The 23680-nt window shown below is 36.8% G+C and overlaps 2 protein-coding genes across 7 annotated transcripts; both read right to left on the bottom strand.

Annotated features, from left to right (window-relative positions):
- Positions 1-322: 322 nt before the first annotated feature.
- LOC124216466 (protein THEM6) lies at positions 323-12758 on the bottom strand. 6 transcript variants are annotated; one of them, XM_046621012.2, is made up of 5 exons: positions 12202-12758; positions 8492-8848; positions 5161-5375; positions 1785-1976; positions 323-753 (listed from the first exon to the last, which is right to left on the bottom strand). In XM_046621012.2, exons 2-5 carry the CDS (start codon positions 8646-8648, stop codon positions 646-648), a joined length of 672 nt encoding a protein of 223 aa, XP_046476968.1. In that variant the 5' UTR covers positions 8649-8848; positions 12202-12758; the 3' UTR covers positions 323-645. The 6 variants fall into 6 exon arrangements, with proteins under 6 accessions (XP_046476968.1, XP_046476970.1, XP_046476964.1 ...); XM_046621014.2 differs by having other exon boundaries at positions 8492-8843; XM_046621008.2 differs by lacking the exon at positions 12202-12758 and adding an exon at positions 9647-10193.
- A 1564-nt stretch (positions 12759-14322) lies between these two features.
- gkt (tyrosyl-DNA phosphodiesterase glaikit) lies at positions 14323-20086 on the bottom strand. The gene is made up of 6 exons (XM_046621105.2): positions 19893-20086; positions 19722-19799; positions 17627-18788; positions 15463-16005; positions 14944-15145; positions 14323-14480 (listed from the first exon to the last, which is right to left on the bottom strand). The coding sequence occupies exons 1-6, from the start codon at positions 19927-19929 to the stop codon at positions 14340-14342; spliced, it is 2163 nt and encodes a 720-aa protein (XP_046477061.1). The 5' UTR covers positions 19930-20086; the 3' UTR covers positions 14323-14339.
- Between the last annotated feature and the right edge of the window lie 3594 nt (positions 20087-23680).

Genomic DNA, 23680 nt, shown 5'->3' with positions numbered 1-23680 from the left:
CTTCAAAAATTAGGTATCCTAGAAAACTTTTTCTATAAAAACTCGTCATTTATGTAAACAGAATCGAAGTACACGTACGCTATCGGCAACATGATGCCTGTAGATGAGAGCCACGACTTAATCAATTAAATACCGGTAAAAGTGAATTTCGCAAATATGTAGAAAACAGGTTCTTTTCGAAAAAAAGTCGTTCCATAAATCAAAAAATTTCAAGGCGGTACAGTTAAGCCGTATTTTTTGGAGCGATATAAAAAATGATGTAAAAAAATGATGCATATTTTCAAAATTTTCATATATATATATATATATATATATATATATATATATATATATTTTTTTTTTTTGACCTTTCTGCGCAATCTGATACGGAACGAGTCACATCTTACATGAGTAATTCCTATACAAAGTTATTATAAGGATAAAAAGTTTATCGATACTTTTTTATCCACATCAATAGATTTCGTTTGGGTCCGCTTCTTCTTTTTCTCGTCCTTCGTTTTTTTTCATTTTTTTTTTTCCTTCGTTCTCACGCTTCTAAGGCTAAAAATGAGTCGCCTTTCGCATTCATGGTTCTTAAACCACAGTCGTTTCGTAGCAATTCGCCGGCGTGACGTCGTTCACAACGGAAACTCCGGCATCCCTTTGTCAGCAGCGAGGGGGTTCTGGCGTCGGGCGCAAGCTCGCCGAAGAAATTTCGTTACTTTCCAACCACAAGGCAACTTCCGGTGGAATTTCCGGTCTCACGTGTGGTGCCTGAAAATCAATATGCCGCTTGTTGAATGACGATATATCGCATACTGCAGAATAGCTATGCAAATTTGATCCTTTATTTGACGAGTTTTTACAACATTTTTTGAAATCGAATATAGAAATCACAATTACTTAAAACTGATGTTGAGTATCCAAAAATATGCCTGTTTAAGCGTAATCACGCCTTTCGTGTAACAGGATCAACAAAAGTGAGAAAGGACGACCTTTATCTCAATCTCAAATTAGTTATTTCAAGATTTTCGAACAATGAAGTTCACTTCAATAAGTTCCCTGATTGAACTCGAAAAGTTGGCAATGAATTTTCACGGATTTTTAAGTGATACAAAAACTTGTCCAAGAATAACAGGTTTCACAGGTTTATCCCGGAATCAGACATTACGGTCATATTTTTTGCAGATTTGAAGCCTGTCTTAAGATTTATTTTCTTCGAGAAATCTAAAAGCAGTAAATGAAATTAAAAATATTAGATTACTTCTCCTCGCTTAAATGCGCCATAAAAAAAATGTCTGGTGTACTATCATTACAGAAGTTGTCACTTATAGAATTCCGAAAGATCCCACAACTAGTACGTTATAATTTTTTTTAATTTTTGCAATTCGAACACAACAGCGTATATCAAAAGCAATAATTTATCCTCATTTCCAATTCTAGTAATGTAAAAGACTTTCCCTAATTTCTCAATCTATCCCAAGCGATAACCTGTTAAAATTCAAGTTAGTTTCCTGTTCGTTAATTCGTTCAACAAAAGTACACGAGTCGCGTGACTCGGTTGATAAAGTTATAAACTCCTACTTACAGAAAAGTGTGGAAGGAATCATAAATAATATCTAATAATAAACCGAGTTCATACTCGGTTAATAGAAAAACATACAACAGTATTGCCGGACACCTTTTTCATCTTGATTTGCATCCTTATTTCTAACGCTTATTGCTCTTTAGCTGCGCCGTATCAGTTTCGTCTCTCCAGGAGCTCGAGGGCTGTTTGACGAAATAATGTTACAATATTAACGTACACTTGTCGGGGCAATTCCGGCCTCCAGTCCTCCGTTCACTTTGCCTCCGCGATCAAGCAGCACCCCCATAACGGCTTCGGCACTGCACTCGAGTACCCGTTGACGGCAAATTGCGATAGCTCGAACAAATCCATCGCCGGAGCTGATGAACTTGTGTTCCATGAAAATAGACTTGTCGTCCCAGTAGATGATCTGAAAAATTAAAAGAAACCTCGTTTTCAACATTTTCATGGAATACCCTTGTTTATTTCGCACTTGCAAAGTGAAGAGCTTGAAAAAAATTCATTCGCAATTTCAGACGAGCTTTAATGTATAAAATTAAGTTGAACATTCAGGAATCGCTCTACGTATTCTTTCACGTAGCAACAATTCTCGTAAATGATGCAGAGAATTTAAATTTAACGATAACTAGATTACTACAATACACTAGATCGATATTAATATAGCTGGAATTGCTTTAAAAAACGTAGACTCAGATTGTTTTTTTTTTTTTTTTTTACATCTACACGTCTATGCATTGCTATATTTCAATGCATTAACCCGTTGTAGCCCCTTGTGACATTTCTGTAACAAACTAAATAAGATCCTACAAAATCCATACGGAAGGTATTAATGACAAGTCATTAAATGCTATTTATTTAAACTTTATGATTATGGGCTACAAGGGGTTAACTCCTCAAAAAATGCACAGTATCGATTACACGTATACCATCGAGGTAAACAAGTTGCGTGCTTCGAAGCAAACGTTTGAAAAATATGTAAAAACGCTGAAAAAATTTCGTCACCAGTATTGCCAACCGTTAAATAATTAGAAAATATCCAAGCAGTTTGTACAAGAAGTAGGCCAATTGATCAATGAAACACCATAAATAGATAGGCGTGTACAAAAGGAATGAGTTAGACTGCTGAACGTTTAAATGCAAGTCGTAACTTTGGCACAAGTCATGTCTTGAGCTATGTACGATCTATCAGGATGCTATTCAAAATCATGCATATAGTCCAATCGAACCAATATCACGGGACGAATAGCAATGGGAAAGTCGTGTGACCAAGGTTTTTTCATATTCTTTTTAATGGCCAGCGAGGCCTTGAGAGAGCAGATTCCGTAGCAAGAATGGTTCCTGCTCATTGTTTGCTGGAGTCAGTTGCGCATGCAGGAAATGATGATTGAAACTGAGGTGACTAACGGCCGCTTTCAGACGATAACACTACCGAGAGACGGTTATCCGTTTGACGCAAGAATCCATTCGCGTAATCTCATTTCGCAGTTCCGGAATTTAGTAAGGTGTGCAAGCAGTTGGAGCAAATATACGACTCAGTACAAATTTCGCGTTTGTCTGGATAAGATTTGTTGTACAGGATTTCACAAACCTTATTCAAATGCGACAGGCGGATTCGTGTCCAAGTCAAAGAATGTGATTCATTTCATCAGCAGCGAACTTACTTTCGGTACCAGGCTTGAATGATATTGAAAAGAGTGTCGTTTCAAAAAAGTATTTCAGGTGCAAAATGACAAACAAACTTTTTAGGAAGTGCCATGTCGGGAAATCGCGATCGTTTTTTTCTGAAACATCCTAGTGTTACAAATTATACGATTCGTGGATCTTCTATGTATCTGTTTTATAACTTTTACATCTCTGTTCTGTAACTCTGATGAGTCTAACATATGGGTCATAGCCGCCTATGGTGGAAATTGTGTAGTTCCTGTAGAGGTCATTCACGCTCCGGGTGTTATAACTGTGATTTTCTTTGAATCAAGGTAATGTCAATTCTACGTGACGGATACAAAACTGGTTGGCGTAATGAAATGCGGACAGCTTTTTGGCACACGAGCATGACACAGAGAGGTGACACACGGATATGTCTCACACCGGAAACACGGTACAGGAAACTTTAAACCTCAGCGGGCGGTTCAATGGAACACATTTTGGTATACGCCATTTTAGTACACAAGGAAAATAACCGATAACTTTACGACGTGAAATATATTGACGATGAATTTACGATTTGATTGATGCATGAACTTAGTCGTTACATAGTAATACGACACACAAGAGAATGACGACCGGCTTTTAAGCCTACAGCCGAATTATGGCACAGAAATTTTTGACTTATTGCACGAATTGTGAAAAACCATCATAATTCTGCTTACAAAATTATTCACAATGCATGAAACGATGGAAAGTATCTGATTCTTGCCTATTTTGATTCATCAGAGACGTTATGGCACAGATCATTTCGAAACCGTGATCAGTTATGTGCAATTGAATTTTTTCGACTTGCTGGATCAACCGGTGCGTCAAAGTAGCAATTTCGGGCGATGATTATTGCAGTGGGTCACAATTCGTGTGAGTCACAAAGATGTTTGTAATAGTTTTCGTGTACAGGTAATAGGCATACTTGTCTTATGCCATTGGAGCGTGTCTTATTGGCATTCTACTTACAAATACGTAATATTTGTATCATCGTAAGGCTTTTTTTACGTATTCAGAGAGCTTTGAGCTTCTAGGTTTTTACAGAGTAGGTCTGTGCGGTTAACGGATTCATCGCAAGCTTCACTTAATCATTCTCTCAACTAAACGATTAATTGTACAAGTCTATTGCAGGGCTTAGCGCGGTTGGAGAGAAAGCTGATAAAGCCCAAAACCAATCTCCGTTCTAATAGGGCTAGATAGCAAACCTGTTATAATTACTAAACCAACACGCACAGATTGTATTGATCCCTGATGATAAAGGACTTATTGCTTACTGAGCACACATTGTCACCTCATTTTAATCTGATACGATTCAGGGATCACGAATTGCACGACGTCAATCCGCTGAAAACCCCGACAAATTTCAAAAATACACAAACATTGATTTTTAATTATATTCATACGCACAAAACTGACGAGTATCGACAATAATACATAAGCTGCGTTGCAAATACTCAGTCTACATTTATGTGAAATAATGAAATAGATAAGTCAGAGGAGTTATCGTCGCGGAAAAGATGCACGCAAAATGATGCCACCAAAAATATGAATTTCTATTAATCAAAAACTTGTAAGAAACGTAATTCAATTTCTGTACGCCTATTCGAGCGACAAACTTGCGATAAGAGTAAAATAAGTATCGATGTTCATTTCCAATAAAATATAATGAAAAACAGGTAACGAATATTTTCAATTCAATATGAGGAGTAGTAAAAGAGTCATTTTCATTGATCATCGTTTACGAGAAATTATAATATCAGCGATGCTAGAATCTATGGCTCTAAAATCCAGAGCCGAATGGTCTATCTGGTCTATCATCACAGAATAGATATAGTCATAGATTTCGGCAAGACAAGCAATATCCACAACACGTTAAAAATAATAAAACATGGAGTATTCACCTTTGATGTAATTTTGTAAACGGAAAACGGCCTGAGAAATCTCCTGTAGCGAATGGTGGCTGCACCCTGAACGACTCCGGATCCCTGTGCTCTTATTTCGCGATAGAGATTAGTCCTTTCGTAGAAGTCAACTCTGGCGAAGTCGAGCTCTCGTAGATAACGAGCGTTGTTCATATGATAAAGAAGCGTGTCTATGTCGGTGGTTATACAAACTCCTGAAAAGAAATAGAGAAAATATAGAATAATACCAATTGCAGTGTGAAAAGGGCTGTACATATTCGTTGTTACGGTTTGTCAGTGATACCTACAAGTGATTGAGATTGATGTTTTGGAATTGGAAAGCATTTTTCAATCCATTTACCGCATCACAGATTACCAGTTTATCAGACTGTTCTATGAAGTGATAAAAAGTCGTCCATAGAAGAGAATTGAAGAAAATAAATTTTCAAAGTGTGACATAATAAAATAGTCATGGAATGAAAAGTTGCAAGTGACCACTGTGTGGAATATTTTATCAAGAGCACCTAAAATAGTTTTTCATATTTACAAAATTATTTTTATACTACACAAACGATGATAATTTCAAGGGTTTGGTAATTTGCTTTTGACCATTCGAAACTTTAGAAAAATACTTTACTTCTTCCTCAAGAATGAGCACGCCAATTTCCTTACTTCCTTTAAAAATGTAATCTTTCACAAATACGGTCAAATAGTAAGCGGCAGTGACGTACGTCAACAGCTGCAAACAGCATGAGCAGTCATGCTGGATAAGATAATGAGAGAAAATGGGGACTGCTGTGGTTATAATCCAACTGTAGAATGGTGCAATATTTTTCAAAATCATTTTCACAGCCAATAATTTCACTTATAACATTTTTGTGCAATTGCATGCTGAATTCGAAAAACATTGGTACGGATAAGCTTGACCAACGATTGGCATCTTTTTGTTTGACATGGCCGAAAATTTTTCGTAGTACATGTTAATTACCCAATTTCCGACAAACGTATTTTGATGATGGTTTCGAGAATTGAAATAGATTAGAATCAATGCTCAGATATTTGTTTAGTGCTTCGATGCCTAAGATAGAATCAAACTAATCGAGGGTATAAATATTAATCGATTCGTGCGTAATAATATCTGGCCACAAAACATCTGAATCCGATAAATAATTTTCTGCAAGTACAAACTTATTTAGGCATGTGACCGGAGGATTTTCAGTGTAATTTTAATATTATTTCGTGTGTGTGGATTAAGTTTAAAAGTTCAAAGATTGACGTAGTCGAACCGCATGGTCTCATTTTCTGCGCTGACGGATGCTTGAGAAATTAATTGATTTTATTTCCATTGAATTTATTGTGGTTCTTCATTACAGTAGGATTCTACAAGGTAACATGTTTATCCAGAAGCCTTACAAAAAAGTAATTAGCGAACAGTTCCGTCGCTCATGTAATGTGCGACTTTCGAGCTCAAAGCACTAGAGCGATGGCTGCCTAATAATTGCAGCAAACAATATTTGCATAACGTCATTGCCGTTTTTTTTTAACTATCATTAATACGCAACGGGGCTTAGCGTCTTTCGTCTCGGTTTTTCGATACGAAAAGGATGACACAAGTCTAACGACTGATTAAAACTATTCTCTGCATGTAAAACTTCAGTAATTCAATCCTACATTAAAGTGTTCGAACCGTCATACCGAGAGAAGTGTTTAGTTAAAATAACTTTATTTCAAGTAGAAATTTCATGATAAATACCGAACATGGTTGGCCAACCATATCGGCACTGACTACCCCCATGTGTATGAAAAGCACAACATATTCAGAGCAGAACATAGTCTTAATCAGAGTTTCTCATAGTTTCTGACACATTTGAATAGTGGGATTCTTCAAAGATCGCTTCTCTCGGTGTCTAAGTATTTTCATAACTCGTCTTTCGCGTGAAAGAAACATTTCGCCCAATTACTTACCGACAACGAGAAGTGAATCACTGCAGATGGAAGCCGTTAAAGCATCGCCGCACGGATTCTTTCCATGTGCGATCGCTATTCTCGGTCAGTCATTCACTTTCATCGATCGTACTGAGAACGTTATACACCGAGCGAATAGGCATACAGGGCATGTGAATCGGCGATCGGAATTCTTAGCGTAGGAAAGTTGCGTTTCGATTTATCAACAAACCGGTGAAGTAGCTTGCAATACGACCACCTCTCCCGTGCCCATGGCGACATATACCTTCCATCTATTATAAAATAGTTGTTGCTTCATCGCGTTCTCCCATATGTCTGACAACTGACTCATATTTTGCAAAGATAATTTTAAAAATCGCTCATTATGCAGCTTGTAAGGATGTTTGCGGAGATAAGAACAACCGAATGGAAACTGAAAATGTTTACTCACTTACACGATTATTTATTTTTATACGGTTCTGGATATTACGTGGGTGGCCTCCGATTCTCGGCTACCAGGTCACGGTCTGCGAGCGAAGGGAGTCACGTAAGGTTTCCAGATTTGGATTAAGAATTGGGTACTTTCTCGAAGTGGACGTTGGTTGGGAAACACGGTTGATTGTGAATGGAAATATTTCAAATCTCAAGATGTCGAATTTTGGCTACAGGGGAAATTAGATTACCGTATTGCCGGTGGTGATGAATGAACGATTCGACGTTCTTCATCCATGCTGCGCAGGAGAAAAGATATTCGGATTGCTTGACGTTTGTAACATATTCCAAACGTTGGGTCGTATCATTTAAATATTAAGAAACCAATAATTAAACATTCCATTATTGACCGAGATATCGTAGAACGTAACAGCGAAAGGAATTGGCTGCGAGATTTCGGTCCGAGAGAAGCAGCGATTCGCGAAATTAGATCTCAGAAGACGTACGGTGATAATTATACTTGAAAGAAAAATCTACAAATCCTGGAATATTGATTTTGATGCGTAAAATTTTCAGGATTTCAACGGTGTAAGTTATATTGATTTTTATTGTGAACAGTTCTCCGTAAATATAAACTACTGGTTTCCAGAGTTTTTCAGGTGGATCACTCATTGCCTAACCTTGAAATCTTGCATAACTCTTGTCAGATATTTAACGAAGTAAAGTACATAAGTAAGTCGTACTGCGAAACTACGAAACTCAAGTTGATTTCAGAGATCTTTCAAGCATACCGATGATGGATAATTATGGATGGTCATTAGGTTCAAAATACCAGGATACATATCCCTCATCGTCACTATAGTCTGGGATTTTAACACAACAGTTACCAGTGCCTTAAGTATGAGAAAATTTTTTTACTTCGCCTTCGAATGGCTTTATGCGTAAAAATGCGTACCGTAAACCGATGTTTCGTCGAGGATGTGAACTTGCTTCTTGCAGAATCTCGCCAAGAGCACTGTCAGGCACATGCGCAGAAAGTAGTGCACCTCGAGGAAGACATAGAAGAGGACGACGACGCCAAGGACACCGGCCAGGACGCAGCAAGCTATCATAATGTCAACTGTCTTTGATGTCCCTTTGATTATCCTCTGATCAGCTGCTGCGGAGCGAGAACTTTTATCCTCCTTCAACCCTCCTGCAGGAATGATCTCCAGGTGCGTAAGGGCGAGCGAGATATTGATTCGTTGTCGGCCCTCTTTCCGCCTTTACTTTTCGTCAATAATTCGGTCCGCGACGGCGTCATCGCCCTGTACTGCAAAGAATGCAAAATAATGCGTCTTTTTTATCAATCCCATTGATTAATCCGTTCTTGCAAGTGGGTGGCAATAGATTAATGAACTAAAATTGTTAGGAAAAATATGTTCACATAAGACACAGAGAAAATCTTCGCCTGATGGAAAAGACATGGTTCTCTCTCTATATTTGTCTCCCCCTATCCCTCTCTCTCTCTCTCTCTCTCTAACTATGTCGAACTCTTTTCTTGTTTCGTTTATAAATTAATGCTAGCGAATATTGCGAAGAATGAGATAGCATATCGGATTTTAAATTTTTCATCGGCTATATTTTTTCTGAAGAATGACTCTTGTTATTCGTTATGACGGTATAGAACCCTTTTCAAAAATATCTACAAAGACGTAATAAAATTTTGAAGTACCTAATATTGACTCGAGGAACGACGTCAACAGATTTGAAGTACACAAGAATGTGGCATTGAATCCTTGTGCAATTTAAATCTGCAATTGAAATTGTCTACGCAGATGTTTACTTACCATTACATTTATACTCATTATTATTATACATATTGTTAGTGCCGCATTATTGGCGTACCAGACATAGTCTAGCCTATAACGACGTAGATGAAAGATGAATTTTCCCATAATTTATCTTTACACTGCTTCGTATCAATTTATTTATAAAATAATATTAACAGAATCTGACCAAGAGAGAGAAAGTGAGAGAGAGAGAGAGAGAGAATATGCGAATAAACAACTGAAACAAAGTCTGAATAAAACATTGAATTAAATTTAAGCTCGCACTAATAGTAACTAACCTTGTACTACAAGGCAAGATATTTCTCATTTATAACTTATCGTTGCCAATGCTTAAAGACAGCAAGATGAAAGAGGAAAGAATAATGCCAACGGAGTAAAAACGAATCTTTCAAACTGATTCGAATCACCCTTTCAGATGTCAACCACTGTAACAAATAATGTACGGATTTTTGAGCACCACACTTTTATCTCGCCACTGCGAACTCCTCGATCCAACTTTAAGGAGACCCAGTTCTTCTCTGCGATCACAACGAACAGGCAGCAAATCACTCGACACCACCGAACGACCGAGTAACGCTGCAGAGCAGCTGACGACCTGCGGACTGGTATCAACCTCGCGACGCCTGGCGTCGCTGGCATTTCCACCCCTTCCGGGAGACCTGCTATTATACCTCTGCGCCGAAGCTGGTTTCCCCCAATCGAGGCTTTTCGAGTATCGAGAGAGCCGCTCGCGTTAGAAGATCGCGCCTGTGCCTTATCGGTGGTTCTTATCACCTGTACGGTGATCGTGGTGTGGCCGCATTACGAAACGGGAAAAGACCTTTCGAACAAACGAAATAAAGCACCCGCCGACTTTCCGCGACGAAATTTCATGCCGTCGTAGGAACAGATTGCGATATATGGGTCTTTCTCTGTAAGTTGGCAAATTTGAACAGTTCCGTGCGACCAGGTCAGATTCATCTTTAAATTACAACGAACAAAAAGACACCGTTAGTTTTGTATTATAATATTGGTGTTGACTTTGCCCGTCAAAATTTGCATAATATAGTATATTTTTGTAAATATCTTTGTATTATTTTCAAATCGCCTACAAGGGACTTTTTTTCAACCCTTTGGGATACTTTTCAAATCATATTAGGACAAGAACTAAATCAAATCAAAATATTATTATGAAAAAATATTGTGTATTATATAACTTTCAACGTCTTGTAGCGAAATCTTGGTAAATTGCAACAAACGGCAAAGATTTTGTCTTATCACTCCAATCCTGAGTTCGGGACACGCCAGGGAACTGTTTTTGGAGGTGTTACAAAAATTATTATGAATGAATGAGTTAAAATTTGGTGAAGAAGAAGAAGAAACTTTGTTCGATGTTTACTTGAAAAATTTTTTGCTAAAAAGTGCCTGAGACAGCGAGTTGCCTACTTACAGAGAAAAGTCCATTTATGACGTGAGCAATCCATAATTTCACTCGAGATTTCTTAGTGACTTTCAAATTCTCGGTGAGATCTAATTGATGATTAAAATTTCCACGTCGATCGTTTGAAATTTCATAATAGTTTCGTGATAGTTTTCCGCGCCGATTTATTAGGACAGATTTGTTACATCACGAGATGATGGCCAGCGACTTAGAACCGGTTGAATGATCCGAACGCACGGCGTTATCCGAAAGTTAACGCCAATCTTAATGACGCGAGTGCGGATTTCCATTGGAGAATTCTTTTATTGAGGGAAAACTGGTTTGTACGAACTTGTTAGGAGTCTGTGTAGGTCACAGGTAGCGCAGTTGCAGCCGTTGCTCGATGTTGCTCGGAGCTGTTACATGTTATAATTATCACGTGGTTTCTTGGCGTACTATAATACACGCAATGGGTGTTTCTCCTGGAACATTCACATTTTGTTACGGAAAACGTGCAAATAAAATTTCATTATTTTTATTCATGCAATTTCAAGTGACATTCAGATTAAATTGATACAACGTAATCACCCTATTGGACAAACTGATTTTAGATTTTAGAGAACTTGTCATACTTTCTATATATGACACAGATTTTTTGAAATTTTTAAAACAGAAACGCTAAACGACTGTTATATTCAAGAACACGCTTTTTCACAATTAGTGAGTCGTTCACACGAAATATTATACATCTTTTTACACGTATCGAAATGTCAAAGATATTGCATCATTTCGTACCGCAGGAAATACCTCCGGTGAAAACCGGAGGATTGATGATTCAAACAATTTTTTACACAACGTAACATGCGAGGTTTTTCCCATTTCGAAACGTGGTAGTCAATTGGTGTCGAATAGTTAAATTTAAACGGGTACGCAGTAATATACTTTGAACGAAATTATGCAGTTGAAATATAGGAGCAGAGTAATGACTTGCTCGCGTGTGATTATTACGTAGTTGTTTCGTTCACCAATAACGTTGTACACTTGGACGTGGCTTTCAAGGAAAGTCGATGAAGCCTTCGAAATTTGTGCAGTGAATTTATCGATGTGTAAGTTACGGTCGCAAACAGAATTTGCTGAACGTGCAAATTCGAGTATTGAAACTCAGGCATGCAAATAATCGTTTCATTCCCTGTCAATAATACTATTAATAATCTGTAGTGATTCTAATTATAAAACCTAGTAAAAAGTATTACTCATAATCGAAATGATTCGAAAACATAATTTCTATTACACAAATGATTCAAATTTCTATTTTTGTCGACGAAATATGTTCTACCTTATTCCAAATCGCTTTTTACATGATTTTTCCCTCTTACCTTTGGTATTATACACGCATCCATGTCTGTTTATTATTGCCATAATGCGGGAACTTACCGTGAACCTTGAATCAGAAGTAGAACTTCAGGAAACGCGGTAACGTTGTTCCTCTTCCTGTATCTCGTTGATTTATCGTTAGTCGTTGACACTTCAAGGTGTAGCAACAATCTACGAGCCTTATTCATTAAGCATATGTAACGACTAATTTTAATCCAAAACACCGATGGGTTTAAATTTTTTACCGCAGCACGATTTATTGCTACGGATGAATTTAGATCGTCACCGAATGATTTTCTACGTATTTAACTCGATATCTAAGATTTCTATTTTACTTAAGTACTTAAAACACTGAACACGGTCACTCGTTCGGTATAATTTTATTGTCCGAGAATAAAAAAAAAAAAAAAAAATCAGAAACAACTTTCTTACCAGGCAATGTCCTAATTTCCACAGAGACTATAATCGCTCTGGTACCGAATTTCACGAATTGCAGCACCGGTCCAATGGAATAGTTGTATCAAGGAACGATTTATCGGCGGTAGACATTGCGAAGCACGCACTTGCTCACATAGGAAACGAATATCATGACGATGGGCACTTGAGTCGGCGCTTGTTACGCACAGTTTGAAGGCAGAACATGCGCGAGGCCCGACTTACCTTGCCGCCTGGGATACTTTTGATCAGGAAATACTTTCCTACGAGCCGTTGGTCTTTCAATGAAAACGCACGATCCTCTGCGCGTTTATATGCCGCGGTAGTTTTGCACTTGGGAAATTTATATCCCTTACGTAATCGGCATCAAAATGATTTCGAGCGTAAAAAAAAAAGAAGAAGACGCCAAATACCGAAATCACCTTTAAAATGGAAAAATTAATCGTCAACCTTTGCCGTGATATCGGATAAAATTCCAAGCACGACCTCCTCGCACGTACACGTCGTCAAGTCGGATCTCGCTTTTCGTGTAGCGATAGCGAAACATCATTCCAAGAGCTAGTACTCGCCGACTACATTCAATTTCTGCGTTTTGTCGTCGATGTACTTGTTACTCGTTTCTAGAATCCAGCTCGACAATAATAAAAACAATAGTATAATATATGCTGGTTTAAGCGATTTAGAATAGCGTATATTGATATAAATATACTAGCATATTTTGTTTAATTATAAGCTCCAGGTATTCGTAGTGTATAAGAGACGAACTGCTGACAGTGCGAACTTTATCGTTTATATTACTCGTCCGTGAAACTTTGAGCAATGCTAGGAGGGTCAACTTTGATTTTTCACGTATTGCGCAGAGTTATCCTTATTGCACAGCAATTTTCAGTGGGTTCTCTTTTTCTCCCGATGGTTAATTTTTTTTTTTTATGAAAATAATATCACGCTAGATTCTATCAGTTCACTTTACCTTACAAAGAAATGACGTATGATTGTACCAAGTGAATTTATATCCATAAAGAAAATGTTTGCCTGTGATGTTTAAAAAGCTGAGAAAAATTCCGGCATTTCAAATCATTTGACACAGTATCATTGATATTAAAGAAAAATTATATTATGTACCGATACGTACATGTATATCACAAAGGATTGACAATGTATAATTTAACAATGAAATAATTTCTTCAATTCGCGGTAATTCCGTTTTTGGACATCCTCAATTCGATTCAATAAAAAGAATCTTAATCTCTCTGAAGTGTGGAAAGATGAGTAAAGTTGAAATGAACCCATGCTTCAACCCATGAAGCATGTAATACATGCATTTTATTTTCAATGCAAAACTAATCTGAAAATACTAGCTTCGAAGGTTATCTCGAAGCACAGGATTTGAAATAGTTTTGAGTTTATACTTACCGACTTGGTTAAATAACATCAGTTTTCGTTCTGAAAATTGTAGGTTTTACAAAGGAATATTTTAACCCGGAACTGTCATTTATGTTAAAAAATACAATATTCTATTTACTGGAATAATTGGAATAATACAACAGGATATGAAAAATAGGAATGCTTTGAGTAGAGAAATACTGTAATATACATTGGCTTGAAATATAAGAATGAAAAACGAATAAATAACGAAGTTTTATGTATACGTATTGTTCACTCTAAAAGACAGAACGTGCTAAATAATAGAATTGATCAATTCCGAAAGAAAGGGTAATACTCAGATCGAAATTATTACAAATCACGTAAAACTACAAATATTTTTATTCGTATCCTTTGAAAAATTCCATAACAAAGGGTTTATCCTGAGCCTCGTAACGGGTTAACGGAACGTCGTATGGAATTGGAAACCTCGGTGTACCGTCAGGCGTTTCCCGTTTGATATTAAAGACAGTGTTTCCAGTCTGAGAAGAATACGGATTATGATTGATTTACTAGCAGCTGTGGAATTTGAATTATTTTTTACAGACAAATTGAGAGGGCTAGGCGGTGTAAAATGTTCTCAATAATAAATTGTTGAGAATATACCGAATTGATAACATTGAGATTGCGATTTTTGGGGGCAGTTCTTTCACTGCACCTCAAGCGAGACATTGTTTACACATTTATTCAAACAATAGTTAGAGCAATTAGGTATCAAGATGTCGTAGCTTACAATTAGATGGAATGCTGTTGTAAGACTAGACGAAAAATTTGTATTTAATAGAACAAGTTCATGGATAGATCGCTTTTCGATTTGAATAATTTATTCGCACAACAGAACACTCTCGTTTTGCGTATTTTTGTAAAGCCTGGTCCCTTCGACACCGATTTCATAGCTTCAAGAGAACAATATCATATTCCTGTGTACACAATACCGTAACTTACGACTAATTTCGGCACGAAGATAATTCCAGCTTCGTAGCTCATGATGTAATGATTTCCTCTTTTATGTCCCCATGCAGCCTTACTCAAATTAGCACTCGTCAGTACGAACCAGGGAATTTCAGTTTGATCTGGCGAAATTCTCGTGTAAGTTTTGATATGTGGAATCGCTCGGTCTCGCCGGGTATTGCTCGCCTTCCATTGGCTGCCGGAATAAATACATGAGACGTAAATGATGGATCAAAAATTTTTAACGAATCATGTGAAATCCCAACAAGGATACACTGGAGCCAATCAATCATATTTGTTGCAGTCTGTGAAATAAGAATTCAGCAATTGCCGCAAATCAGTAAAAATATCTCTTTCTGGATCTGGAATCTCTAGTTTTGAAAAGCTGAATCAATAGCTTTAAGAGTAAATGTTGACAAAGATTGGGTCTGTATCTTTGGATTGAGAAGACACCAAGCTTTCAGGTAGTGAAATACATCTGTAACAGAACGAATCAAGAATCATTAAACTTACTAAAGATATGATTCCAGCCACTGTTGTTTCTGATGGGTTGTTAATCCGTAGGGTAAACAACAAGCACCTTTTCTCATGTCAAAGCTGTTTTTGTAGTTATTAATTGACGGATAGATGAACTGGAATCTTGGGTGACTTTTCAATCCCTGATTTTTTTCCCTGCACATGGCAGGTATGATTTCTTTAGACAGCCAACTCTCATAATTTGGTCCAAGGCTTCCGATGCTCGAGCACTGTGCAATTATCGGCCATTCGGGTGCATTTGGTGGCAAAGTAACGTGCTGGGATAAAATAGTTGACAGTTTTCTATGACCCCAAGCATTGTGTTCTGCGTCTTTGTGATTTCCTGGCACTGACGCAACAAAAAATACTTTAACATCTGAGAAATCAGCTTTCCTGATCGCCTGGACCCATTCGGTCAAATCAGGCAAATTGTACTTCTGCAAATAACGTTCAAAATCCTTTTTGAATCCTGTCGGCGATTCACCGTCACTAGTATTTGCAGAATCTGGCAGGCGAGGCAAGTGAGGCGATATCCAGACCCTAATTTAAACGAGTTGTATTAATTTTATGCCAGATTAAATTTCTGTCTATAGTTTTAATTAATTATTAAATGCAACGGGAGACCACAGTCCGTTCCCAACTTTTTGATTCCTTTTTGTTACGACTTCAGCTAAAAATAACAACATGTGACCTGAGAATTGAAAACCACGCTCAGCTGCCGAATTTCATTCCGTCAGATTTCTCCTAATACGGGGTTGAAGTTAGTTACGTTAAGACGCAATGACTTTAAATGAATCAACATTCCAAGATATGAGTATTTTCTGCTTTATTACGTATCACTGAATTAAAAAAATCCTCAAATTGGAAACAACAATTTTTCATGATAATGCATCGTTTTCTTAACGTTAGGAACCTCAGCCTCATCCCCTAATACCGTGAACCTTGTATTTTTTGAATATTTTACGTCCAAACTACTCAAATGCTTGATCTGTGGAATTAGAAGTTCCAAGTTTTGCTGAGTACATAAATTTTGACTTAGAGAGGTAGCAGAATTCTCAAGGCACAATCTTCAATATAAATATCTCACAATTCACTGTGATGACATTTTTAGATGGAAGTACAATGAGACATCAAAGGAATTTCATAAAAAAATTACCTTGCACTCTATACCGCACGATTTTGTTTTATAATCAACAGATATAAGAACTTTAAAGGTGAGACGATTTTTTTTAACTAGATATCTGTAGTATAAGATTCATTTCATAAGTATCATCAGTATATCGCGTGACTAAAGGTAAAAGGGCGCATCCCAATCTGTGTGCCCTTTTACCTTTGCAAAAGTAAAAGGGCGTATAATTTTTTTTTTTATTGCCAATCAAGTGGTTGATATATTCTAAGCTTAAAATCAAAAAAAAAAAATTACTTGTACCTAGAATACTAAATTTTTTACGCGAGTTTTCTTGATTTAAAAAAATTGGTTTTCTTAACCTTAGAATACCACGTTTTATTATAAGGCTAGTTTTTTGACAGTCAGAAAACTATATTCTTATAGTTAAAAAACTTCCATATTCTAATCCCAAGAATCATTTTTTTATTATTTTTATCATTTTTTTATCCATAAGGAAAAATTTCTTAGGTATAAAAAAAATTTTTTTTTAGTGCATGTTTCGTGAAACTATTTTTCAACATTTAGTATCAAAATGAGAATTTTTCTTTATGCGCCCTTTTACTTTTAAGTATTATTTTTCTAAAAGGTGAAAGGGCGTATGTCTTGAGATACGCCCTTTTAGCATTAGGATGCCAAAAAAATTTTTTTTACAGATATTTGCGTTTCAGACGATTTTGAACCGATTGGCAAAAAAAAAATTTTTTTGTACGCCCTTTCAGCATAAATCCCTACTAACATGTAGGGATATGCCCTTTTACCTTTAGGCACGCGATATATAATATGGGATATTCTATGTTAGTCAAATTAGACTTACATCATATAAGTCAGAGTAAATAAAACAATCCGTTTATGTGAACCATTTAGGTAAAATCAGGCGTTCTTACTCGCGTGAGTTCTCTATCAGCAGTAAAGATCGATTGTCCCTCTATATGGGTGTGCTAAAAAGTAGGAAACAAGACGCTGCGGTATCCCCCCGATTCTTAGCTGACTAACCCTTGAGTTCTATTCTCCCAATCATCGGAATAGAGATTCGCTGTGGAGACAACAACTCTGATTCCGTTGTTGCGGTACTTGAATACCATTAGCTTTGAATGATGACAACCGAACGTTGGCATTTTAATATGAATAGTTTTAATGTTTGGTGGTAATTTTTCCTGGTCTTCTCGTTCCCCGTAGAGTATGAGCATGTCCGACGATTGTCCGGCAAGTAAATATTGAGCACACAGCCATCCAGCATCGAGCATGAAATTTATCTGGAGGCTAGATACTATCTCACCTAGACTTCTGTCGAGAATCTCAGGGAATGTTAGGGAAAATTGTTGATCGTGAGTTTCCTTGCAATCCTCGACTCTTGTGAAGAATAAATGGTACGGCGCAGACAAGGCATATTTCAAAGCAAATTCCCCTGGCTCGACAATAGACATTTTTATCCCGCTGCTTCTTATCTTTTCTATAACCTTCAATCTCATTTCATTTCTCAATGCACTCGTGGTGCTACCAGCATAAGCTGTCATTAAATCTGGCTCCTGATCACCAAGCTGAGAATTTCCGTTACTTGTGCTCGCGCCACCAGCTTGCCCTCCAACTCTGTTACTACGATTCTCTATAGCTTGATGATTTTTAAATCTTTTAGAAGACTCTGAGTCTTGGTCAAAGTGTTCAGAGTTTCTTTTCAATCCCAATGTGCTCGTCATCTCGTTCCTGCTTTCTAATTTCTGTTTTTTAATTCTGTCAGCGAGTTTGCTCCATGTTTCATTGGACACGTCATCTTTGATTAAGCTCTTACTATCCGTGGCCATTGTTAAGTCGCTGGAATCGCTCGTTGATGGCTTTGAGAGCGAAATCGCTCGTTTGTCCATCTCTCGTAATTTTGCCTCACGCCTTTCAACGGCGATTTTTTTATTTCTGTCTATCTTATCTTTAAGGTCCTGGGGGATGCTATTTGTGAACTGAGGAATATTTCTTATGCTGTTTCTTTTATCCTCTATCGAGGTTTGCCCTGTCCCGATTTCATCATTCCTATCCCTTTCTTTCCTCAACACCATTTGGAGTATTTTTAACTGATCCAGCAGTGTCGATCTGTCACTACATTCAAAATCAAGTCGGGGAGGAACAGTTATCGTACCATCGAGTTGATCCATCACCAATTTTTCCACTGTAAATTTGAATAATATTGGTCAACTGGAGATGAATTACCGATGAACTAATTTTTAGTATATATGAGTAAGACGACAAGTATCAATTTTATCAGGGCATTACTGACAAAATAAATTAGGTCAATAAATAACACCAGTCAACACGATTTGTGGGCCTCGGTGACGCATTTTATTTGTTTTACCTTAAAAGTAAAGAAAATCATCGTCATTTTTAAAAAATTTTGATGGTGTAACCAGAGGAACAAGATTTCAAATTTTGTGTATGTATAACTAAATGGGCAAGTTTCTACGTTACTAGTATTAATCTAGTAGGTCATTTGAATACGAATCACTCTTTACACAGTTTCATTTATTCTTTCAAATTGGAAAATAAAACATTCATATTAGCAGCGAGCGTCGCGCAGCGTGGATAGCGGCCACAGTCCACGTATAGTTATCACCTCATACATGTCTTGTGGTTTCAGATAGCGTCAGAATATGATAATTTATCAAACCTGTAGTGTGAGTATAACAAAGCTTAAACTTCTTTGAAGAAATAAAAAACGAATAAAGTTCCATCCACCAGGATTTTGAACCCAAGTTCACCAAATCCTTACACCAGAACCTTAGTTACTGCACCACCCGCTCACTTGGAGATGCGATACACCAGAAAATATTTATTTTGAGAGCCATGCCGTTCGCCAGCTGGCAACCACGCTGCCGTTTCAAGCCACGACCTGTCTAGATTCTTTGTTAAAGTTATTGAAAAGTTCGTTAGTTCAGCATGCATGAGCAGTGATAATAGACAGTGGCATTTCAAAATGACAAACTTAAAATTAAGTAGGTGACGGGTCTATTGTCGATGTAAATGTAACAAAATGCTTAGTGAAGAAAAAATTTAAGTCGACAAAATAAAACTACTATGCAGATTGTAACTAAATACGTATGCTTACGGTGCGGATGAGACATTTCGGTGAAGTGTATAGGATTTCTGCGATAACATTTTTCCTTGTACGGACAAACTTGTTTACCTGTAACGACAAATTTAACAAATAATCATAAACAGACATAACCTTCTTGACAGTAATTTAACGCATTAATAACATGTGTGCGGTAAAATTTACCGCCAGTACTGGTGCAATTTCCGGGATGAATGTTCATGATTGATAGGTGTATTATTCTTAGTCAGTCGTAGATTTGTATTTCATATCGCTAAAGAAAACTTTTCGTACAGATTCCAATACCAGAGAGTAGAATATACTAAACGTTGACCGAAGACTATAAACAGAGAGAAACCTCTATAAAGACAGTTACCTTTATGGGCTTTGGTGTGACAACCGAAATTCGTCGCGCGCTTGCGCTCTCTGCGGTGTTTCAGTGGCAGAGTTGAGAACTTACTGCAGAGCTTCAGAGGGTTACCGATCACGACATGACGTCGGTTACAATAACCTTCCGAGTAACACAATCGTCCTAATGGTAAGACCAAGTCAATATTTAGCTTGTGCGTACTTACCGACTTATAACGTTACCGAATCGTCAGCGATTCAAGAAATTAATAATGAGAATCAATTTTTTCCAAAATTCGTAGCAAGACAGTGATTTAATTAGAGTATAGGTAGCCGAGAGAAGAATGTATATATAGATCATAAATAATAATAGATCAGATGTAATAATGATGCAGAGACCAACGAGTATATATGTATAATATATACGGCCATGTACGATATTAATATACGTGTTCCATTTACGATTAATACGTGATGCACACTATAAATTTTATAATTTTCCGGGAGACAAATTAGATTACCTACAATAATACGTCTATAATATGAAAATACAAGAATTATCCATTTCGAAATGGGATTCTATTCGACACGCGCTCGATGTATTCCATAACATCGATATTCATAATTATTCCAACAACTTTTCATTTGCTCTCTCGATCTTGAATTTTCGTAGGCATAGAATCGAAACGCTGTTTTAGCTAATCGCAAGTGAAGTACCTAAGTTGGGTAGAGAAGCAGAATTGTTTTTCGAAAAGTGTTTGGATGGAAAAAAATTCAGAGTAACTGTAATACATCACGGATTCGCTAATTTTGATCGAGATGAAATACATGCTCCGTATATGAGACAGTATTTAACGCAGTACCTTAATTTAAAGGCCTGAAAACGTGATTGTCGGCAATTTTTTTTTTTGATAGGGAGAGATAGAACGAAGCTTCTTGCAACGTCGAGTGTATTTTAACAAACATTTGAAAGGTACGAGCAATGATTTGTATCATGGTGAAACTCGATTTCCAGAACAAGCGCTCCGTAGTTATGGCTGTCCAGGTCCTTGATCTGATGACTTTTGACCTTCCGGACTAATTTTCAAGTTTACAAATTTGATTATTGAAAACGTCATGTTTTGTACCATCAAACCAATATATATGATTCAGATAACATTTTGGATAGGAAATAAAACCGAATGACCAGGATTAACAAATTGCAATTGGTGAGTGGTTGGCATTGTATGCATAGGAATACATGACAATAACGTCGTTCAATTAGAACTGTGCGTAATGTTTAAAATCTGTCAGCACTCAGCTGATTGTTCTGTGGTATTTTTTGACGAAATGTATTGACATAATATCACAATACGTTATACTTCCATGCATGTGCAATCGTGATTTGTAGTATTATATAGAAAAAATCTTACGAGCAGATTCGGTTTGCGTCACATGCACAAAGACAGTGTTCATTTGGTATACTGTGAAGTAGATATGATAATTTTTTTGGGAGTCCATCGTGCCCCAGTCTCCCCTACAACTATGTCATTTCGTAAAACACTGACAACGAGTAAGCGAGCGCACGAGCGCAAAAACCAGTTACACTAGGCATCCGACCCCGATCGAGCTTTAACGAGCGAGTGTTTTAAAACTAGTTATTTTCAATTCACGCACCATTCTATTATCGATGTACCAAAATAATCCAAAAAACAATTATATCATAATAATTGTCGAGCTCAAACGTAAAAAGTAACGATTTTTACGAAAAAAAATTCTGAACGAAAATGAATGTGATTCAACGTTTTTTGATGAGTTTTTTAGTTAATCGATGATAAAAATACATATCAATTCAAAGTAACTAGTTTTTACATTTCAGACAAAAATTACGCACTCCATCTTTCCTGCCAATTCGAGATTCGACGAGGCGCTTCAATGGCCAGCTAATAACTTCGCCATTTTCCAACAATTGATGATAAGCAAATTTTCCTTGTACTGTCCAAATGTGAGTTAAAATACACTCGAAATTTTAAAAAGCTTCGTTAGTTATCTCCCCCCCCCCAAAAAAAAAAATAACCGACAATCAATGTTTCGCTTAAAAATTATCGTATTTGATTGATTAAAAAAAAAAAAAAAAGTGTACTTTTCCCGATCTTTCATATGGCAGCATTTAGAGAACCCGGTTTCCACTTTAAACCGACAGGGAGATGTTTTTTCTTTATTATCTGATTTTATTATTGACTTTCTTTCGGTGTTACTTAAATATTTAGCTATATAATTATTGATTGCTTACAGTTTTGAACCATTTGTATACCATAATAGTATGGAATGAATAATTAAAATCAACTATTTTCATGTAAACCAATAACAAAAAGCTACGTTACTATTTGTACACGGTGAGTTTAACATTTTTATAATATTTGATGAAGTAGGATCAGGATCGGGAGAAGGATCAGGAGTAGGAATAGGAGTAGGAGTACTTTCACCGTTTATACCGCGACATTATTCTAGTACGTATGGATGAGAAATTTAACAGTTCCATGAAAACTGTTACTCGTAACGTTGGAACTACTCTTCCACCTACTACGAAACTCACAGACAATCTTTGATATTGAAAAAGACATGCCGTGTAAAAATTTCAGCCAATTCCGTTAGAGCGCTATTTTGTTACAGAAAATTTTCGTTGATTTTTCATCAAAACTATACTTTAACAGGGCACGAAAAATCGCACAAAATTATTTTTAGGAAGGCCGTAGGCCGATAAGCATATCGAATCGGCCCCAGAAGGGTCAGGCTCTTTATTTCAGGGAATGTTGATACTATTGAGGTACTTTTATTCTGCAAGTTTCAGATCTCTATCCATTACTGTTTCTGAATAAATCGAAAAATACTGAAAATCAGGAAAAATTGTTATTCTCAGAAACTTATGAATCGATTGATTTGAATACCGGATATGTTTTAGGGGGTGATAGTATCTTCTGGGAAAAAAACAGCACCATAACATTACTGTTGCAGTGTCGCACTGGCTTTTTTTATAAATCAACCGCTGGGCGTACGAACTGTGTGCAAAATGTAAAGAACGTGTTTGGAACGTGCGATTGGTGGGTTTATGAACTTCGAATCCTTAAATAAGATTTGTTAACTGCTAATAAATCTTCATTTGGGATAACATGATGTGAAATTCCTTACAGTTAGTGCTAATTTTTTGGTAATAGAAAAAAAAAATTTGTACTAATTCTCGCTTTATCTGCCATAATTTTAGAGTACGTTTACAATAATAGACGTATTTTAGTGAGACGTTGATATTCTGTTCGCTTCGAATACTACAAAATTTCGATTGTAGTTGTAACAGCACACGTATTGAATTTCACATTAACGAACACGCTTTGTAACAGTTGAAAAATGATTCCCGAAAATAGACAACGAAATATATTTATTTACTGCAACAAGACTCTTTTCTCAGTGTAGGGTATATAACGTGTAGAGTGCAGACACATATAACACGTATGCAATAGTGAGGGCATCGTTAAAATAGGGTCAAGTATTCATTATACTGGGTCGGTACCGTGAACCACCGCACATCAAACTAGCAAGAGTTTTGAGGAAGTACCACACTTCCGCCCAGAGTCAATTGTTGTTCTCACTTT

This window comes from Neodiprion pinetum, chromosome 4 (genome assembly GCF_021155775.2).
Source record: "Neodiprion pinetum isolate iyNeoPine1 chromosome 4, iyNeoPine1.2, whole genome shotgun sequence".
Classification (NCBI taxonomy): Eukaryota; Metazoa; Arthropoda; class Insecta; order Hymenoptera; family Diprionidae; genus Neodiprion; species Neodiprion pinetum.
This window is presented reverse-complemented; position numbering and strand designations above follow the sequence as displayed.